Consider the following 18,921-nt stretch of genomic DNA (forward strand, 5'->3'; position numbering starts at 1 on the left):
GAGGATATGGAGCTAAGAATCGCAATTTTGAGGGCTTGCCATAAATTTGTGCAGAGCCTCACGAAAACTAATGAGACCCTCGATGCTACGATAAAGAAATTAGAAAGTAAGCATACACGGACTGAAATAAAGAATATTATACCCAATAGCAGACCAGAGGAGTACAATAATCAAACCAAAGATTCGACAAAAAACACCCAATTGGAAAAGCAAAATGAAAAAAGAATCCGAAAGTGTGAAGATAGTGTAAGGAGCCTCTGGGACAGCTTTAAGCGGTCTAATATCAGAGTCATTGGAGTGCCAGAAGATGAGAGACAGCAAGATATTGAAAACCTATTTCAAGAAATAATGGCAGAAAACTTCCCCCACCTGGAGAAAGAAATGGACTTACAGGTCCAAGAAGCGCAGAGAACCCCAAACAAAAGGAATCCAAAGAGGACCACACCAAGACACATCATCATTAAAATGCCAAGAGCAAAAGACAAAGAGAAAATCTTAAAAGCAGCAAGAGAAAGAGGCTTAATTACCTACAAGGGAATACCCATACGACTGTCAGCTGATTTCTCAACAGAAACTTTGCAGGCCAGAAGGGAATGGCAAGAAATATTCAAAGTGCTGAATACCAAGAACCTACAACCAAGAGTACTTTATCCAGCAAAGCTATCATTCAGAATTGAAGGTCAGATAAAGAGCTTCACAGATAAGGAAAAGCTAAAGGAGTTCATCACCGCCAAACCAGTATTATATGAAATGCTGAAAGGTATCCTTTAAGAAGAGGAAGAAGAAGAAAAAGGTAAAGATACAAATTATGAACAACAAACATGCATCTATCAACAAATGAATCTAAGAATCAAGTGAATAAATAACCTGATGTACAGAACGAACTGGTGATTATAATAGAATCAGGGACATAGAAAGGGAATAGACTGACTATTCTTGGGGGAAAAAGGGGTGTGGGAGATGCGGGAAGTGACTGGACAAAAATCATGCACCTATGGATGAACACAGTGGGTGGGGAGTGAGGGTGGAGGGTGGGGTGGGAGCTGGAAGGAGGGGAGTTATGGGGGGAAAAAAGAGGAACAAATGTAATAATCTGAACAATAAAGATTTAATTAAAAAAAAAAAAAAAAAAAAAAAAGAATTCATACAAATAAATAAAACAAAATATCTATGACATAAAGAGAAGGTCATACACTAGAAGAAGCTAGTAAAATTATGTAGAACTCTATTCATTGTTGAGGAAAAATAAAAATGCTCATGCTACAAAATTAGTATATATGGGATTGTTCCATTTCTATTTTTAAAAAGTTGTGTCTATATATGGATCAAAAGGATCTATAAGGACCGAATGATAGTTTCAGATGGAAGAGAATTTGGGTGTTTTAAAATATTTTTTCAACTTGTATTTTTTTTAAAAATTCACAGTAATGTATTTGTTTTTCTTTTTAATTTTATTCAAAATGTCATTTAAAAAAAAAAAGTCAAGCCGAACCAGTTTGGCTCAGTGGATGGAGCGTCGGCCTGCGGACTCAAGGGTCCCAGGTTCGATTCCGGTCAAGGGCATGTACCTTGGTTGCGGGCGCATCCCTACTGGGGGCTGTGCAGGAGGCAGCTGATGGATCTCTCTCATCGATGTTTCTAACTCTCTGTCCCTCTCCCTTCTTCTCTGCAAAAATTCAATAAAAATATTTAAAAAAAAAAAAGTCAATGCTACAGAGAAGAAAACAGCAATTGACCAGAATAAGGACTGTCCAAACACTCCTGTGTATCCTTTCTTCCTTGTTAGTGTGCTACCTGATCTGTATTCTGTCAACCGTACGGCCAGTGATGACAGCTGGAGCCCAATGCAATATTCTCTCGGCATACTGAGAGCCCCATTGATTTCCATTCTCATATGGAATGCCGGTTAGGACACTGCCTTTGTATTGTCCTCCTACTTCACAAGCTAATAATGTAAATGCATTATATTCTCCTTTCTGTTTACCATTCAATTACTACCACTATGATGGTAGTAATCAAATCCTCTAATCTGCTGACACTATTGCTTCCCCCTCCCCCAATCCCAAAAGTCCTCTCCCTTCTTGTTCAAGTTAGACTTTACAGTCCCCAATCTCAACAGCACTGATTACTCTTGGACTATATGTCTTGAGTTGTTGTCTTTACAACTGTATCAAACTTTTCCACACTCTTCAAAGTGCCAAGTCACCACACTCCCTTCTCTCACAGCAGGAAATAAAAGAAAAATTAGATGCAATCATATGTAAAGCCCCTAAACTCTCCACACTGTATCAACAAACCTTCCTAATGCGTTCATTTTCTTTACCTTCCCTCCTATCCTTCCCACCTAAGGCCCATTCCAACATCTGTATTTTAAATCTTATCTCCTCCCAACTTTCTCAGAAACTTGATATTCTTTTATCATTATTAATGCTCTCCCTGTACATTCAAAACACTCTACCTATTTGAATCATTTTTTTAACATTGGGCCTCTCCCATATAAATCTCACTCTCCACAGTTAGTAATTTGGAAAAAAAAAAAGGTTACTAATATCTTATAGAGACAAAAGAAATATGAGGAGAATAATTTTATTTTTAACTTTTTAATTTATTGAGTATATATGACATTTAACTGTGTAAGTTTAAGGTATACAACATGTTACCTTGATACATTTAAAAATTATAGAAAAAATGATTTTTGAAACATAAATTTTGTCATGTGACCATCACCCCCCCTTAATGCTCAAGTCTTGCAGTACTAAGGGCACAAGGGGAATTCACACGTATTCACAAACACTTGCCCTTCCTGTAGTACTGGTGATTTTGGTAGCTTTTGAAAAACAGACTTCAAATCTATATTCAAACTTCTAATTTCCTTATAAAAATGACTACAAAATAGCAATTGATATCACATCTAATATTTAAGGTCAACACAAGTTTTAGAGATTAGACATATGTTGGGATTTTTATTGATTATAAACCACCCTCCCCTGAACATCCTAATATAGAATTCACTGGATAACTTTTTCTTCATTATGAAAGAAAGATCTGTAGCAACCCATCACAACTCCCCTTACCTGGTGTGTAAGTAAAACGTTGAGACTGGCTTTTTTTCCTCTTGCCATTGCAAAGATAAAAGTGCACCTGCACTGCAGCTGTAACTGCTGGGTTATGATATGGAGGAACTTCAAGGACAATGTGAGCCTAAGGAGCATGGAGAGCAAGATTGTGTTACCTTCAGAACTAAAAATGAAATGCACCTGCTAAACTCAGCAAACACTCCTGAGTGTTATCTACCCAGGCCCTTCCACCACAGATTATTCTGCATCAGCTGATCAGGTCTGGATATTTATTATGGATACTTCACTTTAAAGAGATAAGCTCTTTAAAGTAAACCATTATAGGAAAAATTGTTTTTCACTGACCCAATTTGGTTTCTAGTTGTAGCAGAAATAAAAAGTCTTACATACTGTGCAGTGAAATACTTTGTTCTACTGAATATTACATGTTACTATACATCTTAACTGGAAGCTTGTTCTGTTTTTTTGTTTTGTAATCTTCATCTGAGGATATGTTTTATTGATTTTTAGAGAGAGAGGGAGAGAGAAACATCAATGTAAGAGAAACTTTGATGTGAGAGAAACATGGACGGTTGCCTCCTGTGCTAGTATGTGCCTTGACTGGGGATTGAACCTGCAACCTAGAGATGTGCTCTGACCAGGAAGTGAACCTGCAGCCTTTTGGTGTACAGGATGATGCTCCAACCAACTGAGCTGCCCAACTAAGACCTATTCTATTTTTTTCTTGTTTATTTGTTAATCCTCACCTGAGGATATTTTTTCCACTGATTTTTAGAGAGAGAGGGTAGAAAGGAGGGATGGAGGGAGGGAGGGGAGAGAGAGAGAGAGAGAAAGATTGATGATGAGAGAGACGCATCAAGGTGAGAGAGACACATGAAATGGTTGCCTCCTGCATGTGGCCCAATTGGGGCTAGGGATCGAACCTGCAACCTAGGTAGGCGCCCTTGACCAAAAATCAAACCTGTGACCCTTCAGCGTTCGGGCCAACATTCTAACCATTGATCAGCACTGGCCAGGGCCCATTCTGGTTTTTAATCAAGTTTATTATTTCCCAAGTTATATTATAGTTTAGATTTCTTATCTTAAATTTTATATTCAAAATGTTTTAAATTGGCAATACACAAAACTTATATCCCTATAAAAAAGAATTTTACACAAGCAGAATGAAAACCTTTGGCTCCAAACCAACTGCTACCCTTGACCTAATTTCTCGAAGGTCTTTGGAGAGAGAGCACTGTGAGAAGTGGTATTCTCTATCCCAGAGAAGATTCTGTCTCTACTCCAACCAGGAAGGAACCACAGCTATGTGTTGAATCCTGAATGTCTTGATGCTGAGGAGTTGGGAATAGTGTGCTAAATACACAAACCCCTGAGGGCTTGTCTTCCTCCTAAATTTTGCCCACCATACATAGTCTTTACTGAACTTGTTTTATTTCTTCACTAATACTGAATTCAGAGAAATAAATCAATGTAACTTCACTAACAAACTTCTAATAATTTTTCATTTCTAATTTTACTTTTCCTATACACAAAAAAGGGGAAGACACCAATTATCTTTCCTAAACTTTAACTTTAATATCAGAAAGTATCTAGCTCAGACCCAAATTTCTAAATATTTACTTTTCTATTACTTAACAGATAAAAGACTTCTCATCTATACCATAAGCACCATTATCCAATTTTCTCATTAAGCTTCTAAAATATTTCTAAAGAAATAAGGTAAATTTCTTACCCCTTGACATTTTTCCCTGATTATTTTCCCTTCTACCTCCCATTGAGGTCGTCCATCTGTTGAAAGAAACAATTTACAGTTAAAAGTAATTCAAGTCACAAAGCATATTATAAACAAAATCTAATGTATTTACTATCACAAATTTATTGGCAAAGGGAATCTGTTTCTCACCAACTTCCACTACGAATATAAAATGTGTACCTATGGGAAGAAAGATCTTGGGCTTCCTGAGTTAGCAGGCTGCAGAGAGTTTATTCTACTAAGTGATATCTGAAAATCCTGTGAGAGCATCTTCACCAAGAGGTGGCCAACTTCTGCATGCATGCCTTAACTAATGGAAAATTCACTCTCACCAAGTAACCCATTTCATCTTTGGATAATAAATCTTTGCTGCTGGAAAGCTCTTTGTGATAGATTAAATCTATCTCTACAATATCCAACCCAACCCAACCCAACCCAACCAATCTTGAGTGCTTCTCTGTGAGACAAGATTTCAGATGTTTAAAAGCAGCTATGTTTGCCTGTGTCTCTTCTCCTGGTTAGCATCTATCCCTTATACAACAGTTCAGCTTTTTGATCACTCTTCTTTGAACATTGCTCCAATGTGACCAGCTCCCTCCAAATGCACAGGCCCAGGACTGAATAGTCCAAGGAAGAAATGACCCAGCACTGTAGACAGTAACAAGGCTCTTGCCAACCTTATGTAGAGAGAGTAAGTTTTCTGAGGCAGCTGCACCATGTTTTCTCTTTCACTTACTGAGTGGTCAGCAAGTGTCCCTCAATCTGCCACATTTCCTATTGCCAAGCTCAAGCTTCCACACTGCACATACCTATCTGGGGTTCTTCCCCAACCTTTGTTAACATTAATTTCTCCCTACCAGACTTCATTTCCTTAGATCGCTTGGTTTGTCAAGATCTTTTTAGGTACTGATGGTCTTCTAAAATAGGTTTCTATACTTTCCAGATATATGTCACCTGAAGATGTGGCCAGCATATTTTCTGTCCTTTCATCCGAAGTGACTTGTTCACCTGGGGAGAGCCCCACCTACTACTAGTGCTCTCACTCCAATCTGATGAACAGCTGTTCTAAAGCATTCATCTTATGTCATGGGCATTTACTCAGTGACTAACCTATACAAATATCTTCATATCCAGCATGACTTCATCTGGTCTATGAAGATATTAGGAGAGACTTAATCAAATGCCTTCCAGATTGTGACTATCATTTTCCAGTCCAGTAACTAGGTAATGGCTATCTTTGTGCACAAGAGACACTATAGACAAATCCTATGCCTACTTAAAATTATAGCTCAGTTCAGCTATCATTTACTGGGTCCCTGTGCCAGGTACTTTGGGTTATTGAGACAATGGAGATAGGATACCCTGTCTTCAGTCTGTGGACAAAAGGCAAATACAAATAGTTCATTATAAGAAAATGTGGTGGTTACACTAATAAAAATGCATTCTGGAAGTACCAAGAGTACCAAGGTCACGGTCCTTATCCTAGACTTGGGATGGAAATATGGGACAAGAAAGGCTTCCTGAAGAGCTCTTGAATTAAGGTTTAAATATAAGGTGGAATTCAGATGATGTGTGTGTGGGGGGGGTGGAGAGGGTGAAGAGGAGGGTAGTCTAGGCCAAAGAGAGAGCCTGAGCAAAAGCTAGGTGACAAGAAACCACAAGATATAGGGAACCATAAGCAGCTGTGTTGGTGGAGTATAAAGTATAAGGCAAGGAGCAGTAAGAAATGAAGCTAGAAAGATCGGCAATAGATTGTGGCCTGAATGCCACATTAGGAGCCTAAAAAATGAAGAGATCACATAAGGTGCTTTCAGAATGGGAGTTACATGTTCACAACTGCAATCTCAGTTAACTGCCACCATGTAACTGATTCAATTTAAATCAAAACCTCTTGCCCAGCCAGAGTGACTCAGTTAGTTGAGCATCATCCTGTGCACCGAAAGGTTGCTGGTTTGATTTCTTGTATCCAAGGCACATACAAGAAACAATCAATGAATGCATAAATAAGTGGAACAACAAATCAATGCTTCTCTCTCTCTCCCTAAAAATAAATAAATAAAAATCCTATAAAGTAAGAGAGGAATATGCTAATTAGCCATTATGCCCTGAGGCGTAATGACCAAGGGTATCATGACCAGATCATGGAGACCAGATCATGGATCAGCAGGAGGGTGGGCTGCGGAGAGGTACAGGAGGGGGCAGGGCAGCAAGCTATGAGGGGGAGAGAGAGGAGAGGGGAGGGGGGCGGGGGGAGCTACAGGAGGGCAGCAGCAACCTACTGGCTACAAGCGGGTGGCAGAGAGCTCCAGGAGAGGGCAGGGCAACAAGCTATGAGGGGGGGGCGGGGGGAGCTACAGGAGGGTGGGGTAGCGGGCAGAGAGCTACAGGAGGGTGGCAGCAACCTACTGGCGCACGGATTCGTGTGCAGGGCTACTAGTAAAGATATAATCATGTAAGTATACATAAAATTCACCCTTTTAAAATATACAATCCAGAGGTTTTTATATTCACAAAGCTCTACAACCATCACATCTAATTTTAGAAACCCCAGGCCCATTAGTAGTCACTCCCCACTGACACCTCCCTCCAACCTCTTACAACCACTAATCTACTTTCCAGTCTCTATAAATTGCTTATTCTGGATATTCTGTGCTGGCTTCTTCCACTTAGCACAATGTTTTCAAGGTTCATCAATGTTGTAGCATGAATCAGTACTTTATTCCTTTTAATGGCTGAATAATATTCCATCATTGTATGAATATACCACAGGTTTATCCATTTATAAGTTGATGAGCACTTGGGTTGTTCCCATTTTTTGGCTATTATGAATAATGCTGCTATAAGCATTTATGTCCAAATTTCTGTGTGACATATGCTTTCAATTCTCTTGAGTATATATATAAAACTAGGAGTAAAACTACTAGGGCATTTTTCTACTTTTGAAACATCCTTAAAGAAAAACTTAACATTTATATGAAAATTTAATAAACATTTGATTTACAATAAAATCTGCATAAAATGATACCTGTAGCTTTAAAAAAACTATCTTGTGTTTAATGACAGTGAAACATAGGAGTAATTCATTTCACCCTTTTGCCTCTCAGTCTGAGGTCAATCAACTCAAATCTTGCATTATTTACCTTGTCCTTTTTCAAGAAAAATGATTTTCGATTCTGGAAGAAAATTAGATCCAGTCACAATCATTTCATGACCTCCATTTACAGAACAACTGTTGATACTGTACTTCTCAATATGAGGAAGTTCTTGAGCAGACCGCTGGGCTGTTTTAAGAGTTGAGAAGAGCAAAATATTAGTTTACAATTTTTCATACATAAATGTCAAATTCAAGCTAAAAATGAAAATAAAGAGAAGTAAGCCCTGGGCTCTTATAATTTAAGACAATGGTAGCAATATCCACCAAAAAAAAACTACATTAGTTAGAAAACAAAATAGATACATTAGGTTTATGTGATTTCTAAACTATTTTCTAAAACTCCAACTATAAAGAAACCAACTCATAAAGAGAAATTAATGCCTGCAACTTCATATGACTTCAATACATTCATCTCATCCAATTTTTCTCTTTTTAGCTTAAATTTTTAATACATTTCTTCCCTATAACTATTAAAATAGATAAATCTAATATAATTATAAAAGACAAATTAAATCCAAAGATGTGTATTTATGTTGCACAATTAAAAAAAGACATGTTTCGCCCTCACCAGTTTAGCTCAGTGAATAGAGCATTGGCCTGCAGACTGAAAGGTCCCGGGTTCGAGTCTGGTCAAGGGCACCTGCCCGGGTTGAAGGAGGCAGCCGATCAATGATTCTCTCTCATCATTTATGTTTCTATCTCTCCTTCTCCCTCTCCCTTCCTTTCTGAAATCAATAAAAATATATTAAAAAGAAAAAAGAGGACATGTTTCTAAAACACAAACAACAAGTAGCCCTTTCATCAAGAAAATATCTAGATCATCATTGAGACATCATGAATTCCAATTTGGACAATCTTCTCAATAACTAAATAACTGAAGCATACATGAAGTATACATTTTAATAGTAAATTTTAAAAAATGGATGTAAATGTTTCTATAATGCAGTAACACTTTCCATTCTCAGGGAAAATGAACAAGTTTTTCATAATGCCTTAGAATTATTTATTTATTTATCTTTATTGTTGAAAGTATTATGTATGTCCCTTTTTCCCCCCATTGACCCTCTACAGCGCCCCCCCAACCTCACCACCCCAATGTCTGTGTCCATGGGTTATGCATATATGAATACAAGATCTTTGGTTGATTACCTCCCACCCATCTACCCTCCTCCCTCTTCCCTCCAAGACTCTGTTCCATGCTTCCATGTTTCTGGATCCACTCTGTTCATCAGTTTATTTTGTTAATTAGATTCTCTATGAGTGAGATCATGTGATAAAATCATTATTTAAATTAACAACTTTATTTATAAACAATGACCTTGGTGCCAACTTTCTCTGATTCTGATTAATTCCAAGTAGCTATATTTTCTAAAGGTCCTATTTTTGGCTTTTCCCTCCCTCCCTCCCTTCCTTCCTTTGCTTCAAGCTATAGATTATACATCTTTTGATTGCTTAGGTTCTCTAAAGATTTCTTCTTGCCAAATGCCTACATAACTTTGGTTTCTTTCTGGATTAAAGCAAACAACAACAAAAGTGGATTACACTCTCTTCTTCACACTTGGAAAACAGATCTACTTTTAGTCCTACTACTTGTGTGTAAAAACTGGTGGCTTTGAGGGTCAACTGTGTTTTGTTTAACTAGAGTAACATTTTAAAGAAATTTAAACTTGAAATCCTTTAGGAAGCAGGCATTCCCAGTTCACTCTGGCTTACATCTCCTAATACCAAGCCACAAAAGGTTATGCAAATTGGGATCCCTGCTCCATTCAAACGAATGTTAAAATACATTCTTTCATAGGGGATGGGTCTGGGATTTAGGATTAACTACCACTTGGGAAGGACCAAGCATCAACCTCAATCTCAGAAAATACTTACGTCCCTACTTAATTCCAAACAGCTCACAGAGAAGAGGCATGAAAACAAGCACTGACTGGCCGAGGGACTGGACTAATTAAAATTTTGGACATTTATGGTAGAAATTGGCCATCATAGGTACATTCAAAGTGTTAACGATGAAAGTGAGGTATCTCTTTCCCCACTGAGTGTTTGGATGAGGTCCTTATGATATCTCAAGAAAAAGAATTTTCTGAGACTTGCACAGAAGGATGAGTGATTTTATTTGTGTGAAATTATATCCTTGGGTTTTCAAAGCCCCATTTCCCGCACTAGCCGGTTTGTCTCAGTGGATAGAGCGTCGAACTCCCAGGTTCCATTCAAGGGCACATCCCTTGGTTGCAGGCTCCCCCAGCCCCGGCCCTGGTTGGGGCATGTGCAGGAGGCAACCAATCACATCGATCTATGTTTCTCTCTGCCTTTCCCTCTGTATTCCACTCTCCCTAAAAAAAAAAAATCAATGGAAAAATATCCTCAGGCAAGGATTAACTAACTAACTAAATAAATAAATAAATAAATAAAATTTGTCATTGCGTTGGGAATCTAGTTATTAGAAGGGAGTTAAAAAAAAATAAGAAAAAACAAATACAAAAACCCCCACAAAGTCCCATTTCCCTCAATCCAGTCCTAGATGATATGCAGTTGGGGATTTGGTAGAGCTAAAAGCAAAGCCTGTGTCCAAAGTTTCCTTTCCATGTTGGAATTGGGTCGGGCACAGCGCCAGGCTAGTTGCAATCCACTGTGTGGGGTTCACATGGCAGTGAGCTTTGAGGGCAAATTCAGGGGAGCCAAGAATGCATGCCCCCAGTAACAACGTTCCCAGGAGTCCCAAAAACGCAAGAGCAAGAGCTCAAACTCCTTTGTTTAGGGAGTTAAATATCTTAAATCTTCCCTTGCTTGCAGTGGCCAATGACCAGTTCCCAGGTGTGACTGATAGGCAAGTACCTTTCTTATTTCACCCAGATTTTATTGGGCAGGCCTCTATTCTTCCCCTGTCCAGTTCCTCCTCCAATGATCTGCAGGGAACAGACTGGTGGCACCCTGGAGAGTGTTAACATGCAACTTCCTAGCAAAACTGCATAAATGATATATTTGGCCTTCCTTTTGCTCCTTTCCAGTTATTCATAACTAGGTTAAATTACAATGGTATCAAAAGTAACAAAAATTTTTATCGTCATAATAAAAAATTCTACACGTGTTAAAAATTGTATTTTTGAACAATATTTAGCAATATGAGAAAATGCCCATTATAAGTGAAAATATCAAAACAAGTTATAAAACTGTATCAGGTAAGCCCAACTAAAAATATTGTATATAGTCCTGGCCTGCAGAATGAGGGTCCTGGGTTTGATTCTGGTCAGGGGCACATGCCTGGGTTGCTGGCTCTATCCCCAGTGTGAAATGTACAGGCGGCAGCCGATCAGTGATTCTCTCTCATCATTGATATTTCTGACTCTCTCCCTCTCCCTTCCTCTCTGAAATCAATAAAAGTATATTTAAATAAATAAGTAAATAAAAATATTGTATATATGTACAAGGTATAAACAAAAAAAGAAAACCCCCAAAATAGTCAATAGTGACTATCTTGGGCAAGTGATATTACAAAAGATTTTAACACTACTCTTTGTATTATTCTACATTTTCTATATTCTCAACAATAATCATATATTAATTTAATAAACTAGAATAAAAATAGAAAATATTTTCAGAGGAACTTGCATCTCGAAAACTTAAACTACCCTATGAACTTATTTAAATTGTTTTACTAAATATATGTGCTTATATGGGCACAAGAATACTATGGCAGGATAATAAAAAAGCTGGCAATGATAGTTGCTTTTATGAAGAACTAGTTGACTTAGAAATTTGCTTTTCACTCTATATTCTTTTATTCTTTCTGAATGTTATCCCATGTACTTGTATTATCTATTAAAAATTAATACAAGAATTACTTTTACAGTGATTGCTATTACCATGGATTTATTCAGTGATTCCCACAGTCAATAGGGAAATGATAAAGTATTACTTCAATTCAGCAAACAGCAAATGGAGGTACAAAAAGGTAATTAAGTAGATGTAATCCCAAATTAAGATGTGGTTAACAGAAATAAAATGGTATAACTGAAAGAGTATTAAGAAAACTTGTGCTCTAGGCACAGCTCTGTCACCTATAAACAAATAACCTTGGATGAGTACTTGAGATACTTGTGCCTGTCTCCTCCTACACAAAAGTAAGACATGAAATTAAAACACATCTAAGACTATGCCAGAAAGGTCTAAACAGCAGTCTCAATATTTCAGTGCTACTAGCTAACCTGCCAGAGGTCCCCAGTTCTTTGGGGCTTGGGTAGATACCATGTTCTAGGGCCTTATTTCATATCTTGTCTTTATAAATCAGGGGGAAAAGCATTTACTTTCTCAATTTGATACTGTAATTAAATTTATGGTAAAAAAAAATACCCACAAGAAACAAAATCCTGTGAGTTCTTATTTAGCTGAGGTGTCAGCTCACAGAGACAGGCATCTTCCAACATAAAGGCTGACATTTTAATTAAACAAAGATGGCCAAGTAATACTTAGTATCAGAATCATAGCTTCATGATTTGTCCTCAGATGTCATCAAGCCCAACTGCCTCATTTATAGATAAGAAAACTGTGGTCAAGCCCTGGCTGGGTAGGTCAGTTGATTAGAGCATCGTCCAGACACTCCAAGGTTGTGGGTTTGATCCCCAGTCAGGGTATATAAGAGAATCAACCAATAAATGCATAAATAAGTAGAACAAATCGATCTCTCTCTCCTACTCCCTTCCTCTTTCTCTAAAAATCAATCAATAAAAAAAAATTTTAAAACAGGAAATTGTAGTCAAGAGAATTTATCTATGGTCACACAGCTACCTAAGGTCAAATTATAACAAGAAATCATTTTCTAACTTCAAGATCATTACTCCTCCCCTAACCATGTAGCTTATTTTCATAAGAAGATCGCATCAGCTATCCAGACTCTGTGCCTCAGTTTACACTTTTTATCCAAACATCACATTATAAGCAAAACAGAAAATGACCTATTGTAAACAAAATTTTAAAACATCATCACAAAGCTCACTTACAGCACTCAACAGGTATAGAAGCTGTCTGCAGAGAAAGGACTTTTCCATTGGGCTGTGGGATGTGTACACGAAACACAAGTCGTACTCTAGTATTCTTTCTGCCAATATCAGTTTCTCCTTTTCGAAGTTCTATATCTGAATTTCGGAGTTTCAAAATACCTGCACAGTCAATACTAGGGAGAAAAAATAGAAAAATTTTACTTGCTGACTGATAATTAGTGGTTCTAAACAACTCAACTAAATAGCCATTATTAATTTGGCAGGGAATAACTATCACTACCTAAAATAAAAAATGTTTGAAAAAGGTAAAGGGATTAAGCAAAAAGCAAAACAAAACACCCTCATAGACACAGACAATAGAATGATGATTACCAGAGGGAAAAGTGGGTTAGAAGAGGTAGAAGAGGGTAAAGGAGAGATAAATGGAAATTTTTAAAAAATGTTTTTGTATGACAAAATGTAATAGTAAGTGTAATAGATTGTCTGTAAATATGGCTGTCAATAATTCCTTCCCATTCCTGTACTTGCATGCCCTCCTCCTAGAGTTCCTATGTCTCCTGTCCTTGAGAGCTGGCCTTACAGAATGTGGCCAAGTGATGCCGAGTAAGTTATAAGCCTAGCACTTAAGAAGCCTCATAACTTCCTCTTGGAGCCCTAAGCCACCATGATGAAGTCCAGATAGCAGGACAGAATGGCCGAGATAATCCTTATTCCAGTCATCTTGGATGTTCCAAACCCAGATGAGTTACCAGCTGGATTCAGGTGCATGAGTGATCCTAGCCAACACCATATGAATGAACTGGCTGAGTGTAGACAACCCAAAGAATGATGAAAAAAAATAGTTATTACGCCCTGGCTGGTGTGCTTAGTGGTTAGAGCAGCGGTTCTCAACCTGTGGGTCGCAACCCCTTTGGCGGTCGAACGACCCTTTCACAGGGGTCACTTAAGACCATCCTGCATATCAGATATTTACATTACGATTCATAACAGTAGCAACATTACAGTTATGAAGTAGCAATGAAAATAATCTTATGGTTGGGTCACAACACGAGGAACTATATTTAAAGGGCCAGAAGGCTGAGAATGGTTAGAGTGTTGGCCTATGCAGGTTCAATTCCCGCCCCCAGTCAGGGCGCATACGGGAGGCAACCAGTAGATATATCTCCCTCCCCCCACCCACTTCAACTCTCTCTGAAAAGCAATGGGAAAAATATCCTCATGTGAGGAAGAAAAGAAAAGAAAAGAAAAGAAAAGAAAAGAAAAGAAAAGAAAAGAAAAGAAAAGAAAAGAAAAGAAAAGAAAAGAAAAGAAAAGAAAAGAAAAGAAAAAAAGAAAGAAAGAAAGAAAGAAAGGAGAGAGAAAGAGAGAGAGAGAGAGAGAGAGAGAGAGAGAGGAAGGAAGGAAGGAAGGAAGGAAGGAAGGAAGGAAGGAAGGAAGGAAGGAAGGAAGAAAGAAAGAAAGAAAGAAAGAAAGAAAGAAAGAAAGAAAGAAAGAAAGAAAGAAAGAAAGAAAGTAAGTTACTACTTAAAGCCATTAAATTTGGGGGGTGGTTTGTTTTTCAGAACTAGGTAAGTGAAACACAAAGTAAAAAGACTTTTTACTCCTATATATGTAATTATACCAGAAAAGATTCACTTGTCAGACAACAAATCTCATTAACAGCATAGATTTTTATAGTGATCCAGAGGCACAGTGCACAGATTTGTGCACACTGAAAGGAAATTAATTAGAAGAAATATTTTAATATCACTATTCGTCCTTTCTCTGTAATAGAAATGTCAACCAAATTCACAATCGACAATGCCAGATCGAAACACACGTGTGCGATTGGCACCAGCAAGAGCTTTCTATGTATCGCGCATGCGCAAGTCAACTTAGTCTTTTATATATGTAGAATAAACTTGCCTAATTAGACCTGCTTTCTGATGTAGCTGAACTTTTTCCAGCCCAGTGAAGCACCCCAACTTCTCTTTCAGGTAATTGTCAGCAACACAGCAGTAAATATCAACAGGAAGCAGATTATTGTAGATCACGCAAGGAGAACAAAGGGTAAAATATTTTTAACTGCAGCAGTGTTTGATTATATTCTGCACAGTGAGAAAACCTGAAGTCATTTTCAAGGTCCACCATTTCTTTCTTCTTTTCAGTTGGGTCAAATTTCTAAGCTTTCTAAATCTCCATTTTCCGGCTAATGAAAAGAAAATAGGATTCCACCAAGTCTCCTTTCTACCTACTCCAGGATTTCTATGAGGATCAAATGAGATGAGGCACGGGAAAACGCATCACAGACATTTGGTTAAAGTGTAAAATGTTTCCACTTGGCCTATAAAGCAAGTTGTGCTCCTGGGCTGAAGAAACTCCAAGGAGGCTAGTCGTCACTAGGGAGAGAAAGCTGGGCGTTGCTACATGACGTAATTACCCAGTGACCACAGCGACAGTTTCTGGGCTGGGCTGGGCTGTGGACTGCATTTTGCGCCATGGGGTCTCGGTAGCGTCAGCTGCGATTTGGTGGGCAGGGGCCTGTGTCCCACTTGGGGGAAGCCGAGTGTTGCCTAGTGGGCGCCAGGACCATGGTGCTGTTTCTCTGTAAATGGCCAGTGTATGTCACAGCAGCTCCTGCGTTGAGCGTCTGCCCCCTGGTGGTCAGTATGTGTTACAGCAAATGGTTGGACAGTCAGACACTTAGCATATTAGCCTTTTATATATATAGACACTTATTAATAAGTCAATCCATCAGGCTAAGATTCTTGCATTTCTAACTATATTACATATTTCTAAAGTTTCTAAATTTTAAGTTTCTGTCATTTCTAAACTATATTACATATTTCTAAAGAATGCATACACAAAATTAGTTTTGGCATTTAAGATCTAACATTCATTACCTTCAAAATGTATCTATTATTTTTTTAAAATATATTTTATTGATTTTTTACAGAGAGGAATGGAGAGGGATAGAGAGCCAGAAACATCAATGAGAGAGAAACATCAATCAGCTGCCTCCTGCACACTCCATACTGGGTATGTGCCCACAACCAAGGTACATGCCCTTGACCGGATTCGAACCTGGGACCCTTGAGTCCGCAGGTCAACACTCTATCCACTGAGCGAAACTGGTTAGGGCCAAAATTTATTACTAAGTATGGTGTGCTTAACACGTAACTATGGTAGGAACTATGTAACAGTACCTACAACATATCTTTGTTACTCACATATTGGAAGAATTTAGCAAACGGATAACTAACGGTCAACATTCTAGTTCATGTTTACTCGCTCTTATGGCATTTACTGTTATTGATCCTCTTACTGTATCTACCAAAAGTTCCAATTCTAATGTGCACTGCCAAAAGGCCACAGAGGTTGCTTTGAAGGACAATGTGTATTACAGAACTAGGTTATCAAGATAAGAACCAGTAAAACACAAGAAAGAATCCCAAAAAGATGAATATTTTCATCTTCAGAAAAAAAAATTTCTAAAAAAGAAAATACTTTTGAAAATAAATATTTATTTAATATCAAATAACTGCACTTTAGTTCAAAGCAGTATTGATCAAATTGTGTCAAGTAGTGATTATTAATGTTAACATGCCAAAATGAGTCTTTAGGGGGAAACACCAGAGAGTATACATTTTATTAAATTTTGAAGGAAGGTATTTTAGTAGAAAGCTAAGCTTCTAATAGAAAATGTGGAATAAGAGAATCAGAAAGGACAATCTTAAAACTCTGGCGAAGAAATGCCAGACAAGAGAAAAAAACCAACCAACAAAAAACTACATATAGCAGAATGAAAATAACTATAACTACTAAAGTCTGTTTACAACTAAAACTATATTTTAGATCAGAATGTAACTCTGCCACATCCATATTCATCTAGTTTTAAAAACAGGAAGGAGTTATGAGTAGGGTAAGGCAATGAGTACTGACATGCTATATTTAAAGTATCTTATAGGGTGGTGGCTCTATGATTTATCAGTTAGTGAACTGCTTTTAAATAAAGGGTCTTACACATCCAAGAGAGATTAGAATTGAAATGACAAAGCCTGAGGGATAGTAGGCAAAACAAGGGGAATATCTACCAATCTTTTCCCATTTGTTGTTCAGAGAACAGTAGAGACATTTAAAACATACTTATAATTCACTTATGCATCAATTATTTTGAACAATGAATGGTCTTATCTATCACTCACAAAATTTTACCTCCCACTATGTAAAACTATATTACATTCAATTACTATAGCTTATCATAGTAATTAGTTCTTGGGTAAAACAAGCTCATTTAGCATTTTAGCTACCTTGTTATCTAAGTACATGGAAAAGGTTTCTTAGGTTTGGTAACTTCCTTGACGCTCTTCCCTCAACCCTTTCGTGGACACATACAAAGTTGCTAGAAGCCTTGGTTTCCATAGAATTCTTGTTTCCCGATCTAACAGTCCAGAGTGCATAAAATGGCCAGGGAAGTTTCAGGTATGCATCTGGCAAAATAGGGTGAGGGGGCTAGTTGCTCGTTACTATTAACAATTGTATTTCTGCAACTTTGTCCTTTATAGTGTGATCCAGGCAGGCAGTATATGCCAGCTCTGTTGGAAAAGGGACATGAAATAATGACCACCAGCTCTGTTACATGTGCTAGTAGATAGAAAGAGGAAGAGGCAGATATGTTCAGACCCTAGTTTTCTGATTCCCCCTCGACACACACACACACTATTAATTGTGTGAGGCTTTCCTAATTTTGTGAGAATTTGTGTTTTCTTTAATATATTTATTTATACTCTATTGTTTAGAAAGAATATGGCATTTTACAACATAAATACAAATAAGATAAAAAAGAAAAGAAACAGCCAGGCCGGTGTGACTCAGTGGTTGACCATTGACCTATGAACCAGGAGGTCACTCAATTCCTGGTCAGGGCACATGCATGGGTTGCTGGCTCAATCCCCAGTAGGGGGTGTGCAGGGGGCAGCCAATCAATGTTTCTCTCATCATTGATGTTTCTATCTCTCTCTCCATCTCCTTTCCTCTCTCTCTAAAATCAATAAAAACATATTAAAAAAAGAAAAAAAACATACTAAAAATGCAGGGAAGGAAAAACAGAGCTTGGAAACCCAATGACTTATGAAGCCACTGTGCTAGCCCCTAAAATGCCTATGTGTATATTTCTATTAGGGGAAACAAAACAAAACCTGTTTTAGCCACTGATTTTGGGTTTTCATAACAGGCAGCTATATATAATCCTAAGTAATACACTTGAACAAAACTCTACTGCCTACTCATTTGGAAGCTGGCCACCTAAAGGTAGTCAAAATTTTTCTTAAAAGAAACAACGATCATAATTGTACCACAATTGTTTACTCATTGTTTACCCTATTAGTCTATGACCTACTTGAAAAAAGTCAAAATATTTTTATCTCTACCACCTTGTATACTGCTTGGCAGGTACTACCATGGGTTCATAAATTTCTACTGAATTGAAGTTTCTTTCTGGAAATATGCTACCAACCTTAGCATACGTACTATGATTATTTATATGTTATTCAGTTAATTTAGAACAACAAATATTTCATTTTTGTACTATAAAAAAGAAAAAAGGTATTTTTTTTCAAAAGTTGTTTGAGGAAAAGAAAAAGCTATCCATTTGGGGGTGCTTCAAAATACCTGGCTGACATATTGTTTTCAGGAAGAAGTGGAATTTCCAGAACCTTTGTGCTGGCAATTATTATCTCCTGGCTTGCAGTAGCAACTGTCTTCCCAGTGATTCGATGCACCTGGTAAAATGCATGAGGTCGTAAATATCGATCATCTGCTGTTCCAATAAACATCTGTAGATTTATCGGCTTTTCACTATAGCCCAGCAGCTAATCAGGAAGAAAAAAACACAGAAAAAAACACCCAATTTATTATCCATGCATTTTACAAGAAGCTTACACCAGTAAATCTTTATAT

The 18,921-nt window shown here is 37.6% G+C and overlaps 1 protein-coding gene across 3 annotated transcripts in view; it reads right to left on the minus strand.

Annotated features, from left to right (window-relative positions):
• Window positions 1-18,921, minus strand: part of NFATC3 (nuclear factor of activated T cells 3) — a 97,610-nt gene that overhangs the window by 31,610 nt on the left and 47,079 nt on the right. For all 3 annotated transcript variants that reach the window (XM_070397899.1, XM_070397900.1, XM_070397902.1), the window contains exons 4-8: window positions 18,634-18,833; window positions 12,985-13,157; window positions 7,971-8,111; window positions 4,810-4,865; window positions 3,075-3,201 (exon numbers count right to left, since the gene is read on the minus strand). In XM_070397899.1, the coding sequence (XP_070254000.1) occupies window positions 3,075-3,201; window positions 4,810-4,865; window positions 7,971-8,111; window positions 12,985-13,157; window positions 18,634-18,833 (697 nt within the window). The remainder of the gene's footprint in view (window positions 1-3,074; window positions 3,202-4,809; window positions 4,866-7,970; window positions 8,112-12,984; window positions 13,158-18,633; window positions 18,834-18,921) is intronic.

This window comes from Myotis yumanensis, unplaced genomic scaffold (genome assembly GCF_028538775.1).
Source record: "Myotis yumanensis isolate MYYU_CA2020_CCGP unplaced genomic scaffold, mMyoYum1.0.hap1 SCAF_18, whole genome shotgun sequence".
NCBI classification, from domain to species: Eukaryota; Metazoa; Chordata; class Mammalia; order Chiroptera; family Vespertilionidae; genus Myotis; species Myotis yumanensis.